This window comes from Anser anser (genome assembly GCF_964211835.1).
Source record: "Anser anser genome assembly, chromosome: 4".
In the NCBI taxonomy this organism is placed as follows: Eukaryota; Metazoa; Chordata; class Aves; order Anseriformes; family Anatidae; genus Anser; species Anser anser.
The window spans coordinates 10,394,222-10,398,844 of NC_139724.1; the positions used below are offsets into that span (position 1 = coordinate 10,394,222).

Genomic DNA, 4,623 nt, shown 5'->3' on the forward strand with positions numbered 1-4,623 from the left:
ATACAAGAAACTGAGGCCATACACCCATGCAGCCAAATGCTAGTTTTCTTCATATGTACTATAGCTCTTATTAAAGTTGTGGTTCCTTCCCAGATGAACACTGCCTTTCTCTGGGAAGGAGTTATTTGCTCAGGCTTCATGCCTCATATTAGCATACTCCCACGGCTAAAAAAGCTTGCTCCAGCCACTGGAAAAGGGAGCTGCTCAGCAAACCAAGGTCAAACAGGTATAGAATATGAGCATATGGACAGAATTTGCACCCAGCAATGTTCCTGAGCCCCTGCAGTACTTCATATTTTTCTTTCCTAACATGCTTTGTTTTCTGATGGGAAAACCAGAAGGCTGCAGTCAAACTTTGAAATTTCTTTAAAGCAACATAAAACAAAACCCAACACTTAATAATCACAATCACACAGGAGAACAAGCTACTTTAGGCTCACTGGGATGCTGCAATATTGTATAGCTAAAATGCAATACAATGCCAAAACAGCCCACTTCCATAGTGCTAGATACCTCTCTGCTTTTAGATTTCTCCTAAAGAGTTCAAGACATATTTTAACGCAACTTTTCTAGTAAAATGTGTTCTTTTTTGTTTTGTTTTGTTTATTGATGAAAGCATTATTTTCAGCCATTGAATTTTCTCTAAAAATATCACCTTTCTATAAACCCCAACCACCAATCAACAAATCACTAACTCATTACTAATTGCCATAAGCTAACAAGAAAGTAAATGAAAAATACGCTGTATGCAAAGTCTGAATATAGTCCCCACACATTTTTAACCATAAACCTGTGTGTGCTCTGCTCTCTAGGGTCCCATCTTTGCACGCAAACTACGTAACACTTGAATATAAGCTCTGTTGACAAGAAAATCTCATCACACTAAAATTAAAAGAATTTCCAGAGCAGATAGAAACAATAAAGCTTGACTTATTTTATTTTGAGTTTGTATCCTCAGGAAATGAAGCATAACAGTATTTATGTTGACATTTCATATCTTATGTTCATCCAGATTCAAGAAATCAGGTTGCCCTGGCAACCTTTATTGCTTTGTCTCTACAGGTTGCTTTAGTCTGCCATCACCTTGGCACCTGCAACACTGTGCAACTTGCATGGCTTAGAGGGAGCTGGGCTTGTTCACGTAGCTACTACACCCAGCAGCCACTGACTTCAGCTGCTCACAGCATCCATCGCCAAGGAGCTGTGGCTCTGAAGCCTGACCTTGCTTTCCTGGTGAAAGCCCAATTAATTTTCACTGATCTTTCCCGCAGCTTCAGGTTGTCAAACCTCACAGGACCAGGCTGGGTTAAACCGCCTCCAGGAGACAGCAGTCATAGCCATAGTCCATCCCTCCCATACAGCTGGCAGTGTCAACTATTTAAATGAAACAATATTCACGAGGGGGACTTTGAGAAGCAAGAGACACTCTCAGAATGAAGTCTAGCTTCCAGAGAAATTTTAATGTGTCTGAGCAGGTGATAACTCTGAGGAGGAAGACCGATAAGAATATGAACTTCATTTCCATCACAAGCAGTTAGCAGTAGCTGAGGAACAAGCCCTTTCACAGCTGAACTGGCATTTGGATTGATCACTATTGACAGGTTGTTTACAGGGAAGATCTCTAGAACTCGAAGTACTCACCAAGTAGCTGAAGCTTCTTCCTTTTAACATAGGGAAAATACAGCGACAGGGAGAATAGCTCCTCACTCTCTGCCAGCATTCCACGATAGCAGAAGAAAACCTTTTACTTTCTGGTTTTGCATTTAATTTAGAAAATTTGACTTGCTAATCTTTTATATGTTGGCATTCTTTCATCTTCTTGAGAGATAAATAATTTTAATCAGGCAATTCCCTTCAGGATAACAATGATTCAAATTATACTGATGAATGATAACAATCAGTTATTAGGCATGAAAAACGTGTATATCAAAGCCTAACAACATTTATACTAACAAAAGTGCAAAGCTTTTTTCCCCCTTCCTAAAAAAAAAAAACAACAAAAACTCACTCTAATAGTTTTCTTATGCACTCGAGTGTTGTTGGTTTTTTTTTGTGTTTCTTCAAATACTAGAATAAAACCAACAGTTAACTGTTGAGTTCTGTTTGCAGTAGAACATTATTAGATGTGGAATTAATCAAATTAATGAGAGATACCATGCAGGTAGAATTAATCAAATTAATGGGAGATACCATGCAGATACATAGAAGGTGTTTTCAAAGGCTGATTTTTAAAATGGAAAATTAACATTAAAATGGCACTGTTGACTTTAAAGCCCTCCACAGGGTTGGTTTTACTTTGTCATTATTTTGTCAGATATCCATCTTTACTCAGACAACATCTGACTTTTAAGGATCTTAAATGATCAATACATCAAGCCTTTTTCCCCAGGAGTTCAGGCACAGAGCTGTTTCTCTCTGTCCCTTATCCTAGGCTGTGAGTTTTTCTGCACATTCAATTCAGGACAACAAGAAGGCAGCTTCAATAAAGCAGGACATCTGCCAATGCTGCTCATCGCTCCACACAGCAAGGGAAACACCTGGACCACACCACGAGGTTCTTATTAGCAGACACCGTGCCACACAAACGGCTGCTCCAGGGTGCCTTAGCTATGTCTGGCCATTTCACAAAACAGCTAGGAATCTGCAGCAAACCCTTAGAAGATGTAGTGAAAGAGACAGTGATTTCAGGCAGAATCTAAGCAGAGTGTAACCACAGGCCTTTCTTGTAAAGACCCATAAATTAGCTTGAGTAATCCCCATATAACCTGTGCATACACCAGGATTGCCTTTAACTTGTTCCTATGGAGATGTGAAGGAACACGCTGCGCTGCTCTCTGGAAAACTTGGTGGCTGCTGGACAAACTTAGCTGATGAACTGAAATGGAGGAGCCCATGTGCAGTTATCACCCCGTATATGTGGATGACATAATCTACATACCTTATTTTATCTTGAGATTAAGCAGCATATCTATATGTAAGACTCCTTCACTTGACAGCAGAAATAATGAATAGCTTTGTTTACTTTCAATAAAATCCCATAAAACCTCCAAAGACTACGATGTTGACAAACTTTACCATGGATGGGATCTGTGCAGTGAGAGCAAGATGAAGAAGTTCACCCAGAGCTGCAATATCCGAGGTTCTCAGCATCAGAAGGGACCTACGTTTGCCATCACCATTCGCATTACTTCTGTTAATGTCAGAAGGCTCATAAGATTGCTATCACCTTTTCTATTACTGCTTCCACCTTTTCTATTACTTCAATTCTTGACACAATAAACTAGTTCATCAGCCTCAAGTGCCTGTGCCTTTTTTATGACAAACCCAAAAGAACCTGCATTCTCGTTGTACAAAGCAGAATTCATGATGTGTATCAAGCTAGTCACATGCTTCTGTCAGCTAAGCTACCACACTTCCTTCAGTTAGAAAGAAATAAATTAAATTAAATATTACCCTTATCAGCTGAGACTTGTTTGTCCCCATCTCAACAGTCACCAGTAAGACTAAAGCATTCCATGAAAACCAGTGTAACAAATTCTATTACTTTAAGCACACCCCCTCAAAAAAAAAAAAAAAAAAAAAAAGGAAAAGACATCTTTACTAGCGTCCATGAAAGTATCAAACTGGAAGATGAAAACAATAAGACTCTACCAAAAAAACCCACAACATTCTGAAAATATGTCAGGAAGCATATTCAATATCCAAATAGCTCCCTATGGAGGGGTAATAGAAGGAAAATAATGCTTATCTAGATTAAGTTATAGTAAAATTAATTCATTTTGTAAACAGCAAATATCGTATCAGTAATTAGCAGTATAAATACCTTAAACAAAGTAAGATGCAGCTGCAAATTATGGCGTAATGTCTTCTTTACAGCTACTTTCTCTGTCATTATGGAGCTAAATGTATTGTTCAGCTGCTGGTTGCAGGAGTCATTTTTACAAAACAATATTTGTTTTATGCACAATACATCTGGCGCTGAAGATAAAAATTCAATATACAAAACACACAGAAAGATATCTTGCTTAAGTTAACACAATCATTTGAAACATCCCACCTTAATAAAGAAAAACAAAAGTATTTCCAAGTTTAATTGTCTGTGCAAAAGATACATATGTTTACAGGGATTCCTCACAAACCATAAATCAGAAGGTGTTGTTTATAGGAAGGAGGTATTTGGCACAGAATTGTGGTGAAGATGACAATCAAAAATTCTTGCTCAGAAACATTTTAACTGAGAAGCAATGCAGGAATACAGGAAATACAATCCTGTGCATAAAGTTCATTTCCCAGCAGTGTGTAAATGCCTCATCCAAATTGATTCTGCCCAATATTTCATGCCTTAATCAACAAGTATATGTTTTAGAAAGCTATCTGGGGGAATAAAAAAAAAAAAAAGGAAAACATAACAAAACATCGTTCATGATCTAATGCTATGAAGGATATTCATTAATGCAGCAACAGATGGTTAATCTGGAGACTTAAAATATGTCAACTTCATTTAATTAAAAGTCAACATTATTGTACTATTGCCATCATAAAACCAGTTTCTGACAGCATGCCAATTTTCATTGTTGTTCTACTCGTAAACAGAAACTTTTTGAGGAGGAACAACACTCTCAC

General features: G+C 37.8%; 1 protein-coding gene across 10 annotated transcripts in view; it reads right to left on the reverse strand.

Annotated features, from left to right (window-relative positions):
* GRID2 (glutamate ionotropic receptor delta type subunit 2) overlaps positions 1-4,623 on the reverse strand; it is an 804,597-nt gene that overhangs the window by 459,366 nt on the left and 340,608 nt on the right. The window contains exon 1 of one of the 10 annotated variants that reach the window (XM_083834813.1): positions 1,642-4,599. The exons of the other annotated variants lie outside the window; for them this stretch is intronic. Coding sequence (XP_083690939.1) covers positions 1,642-1,720 — 79 coding nt within the window. The 5' untranslated portion in view covers positions 1,721-4,599. Of the gene's footprint in view, positions 1-1,641; positions 4,600-4,623 lie in introns of those variants that run through there. 10 annotated transcript variants of the gene reach the window in all.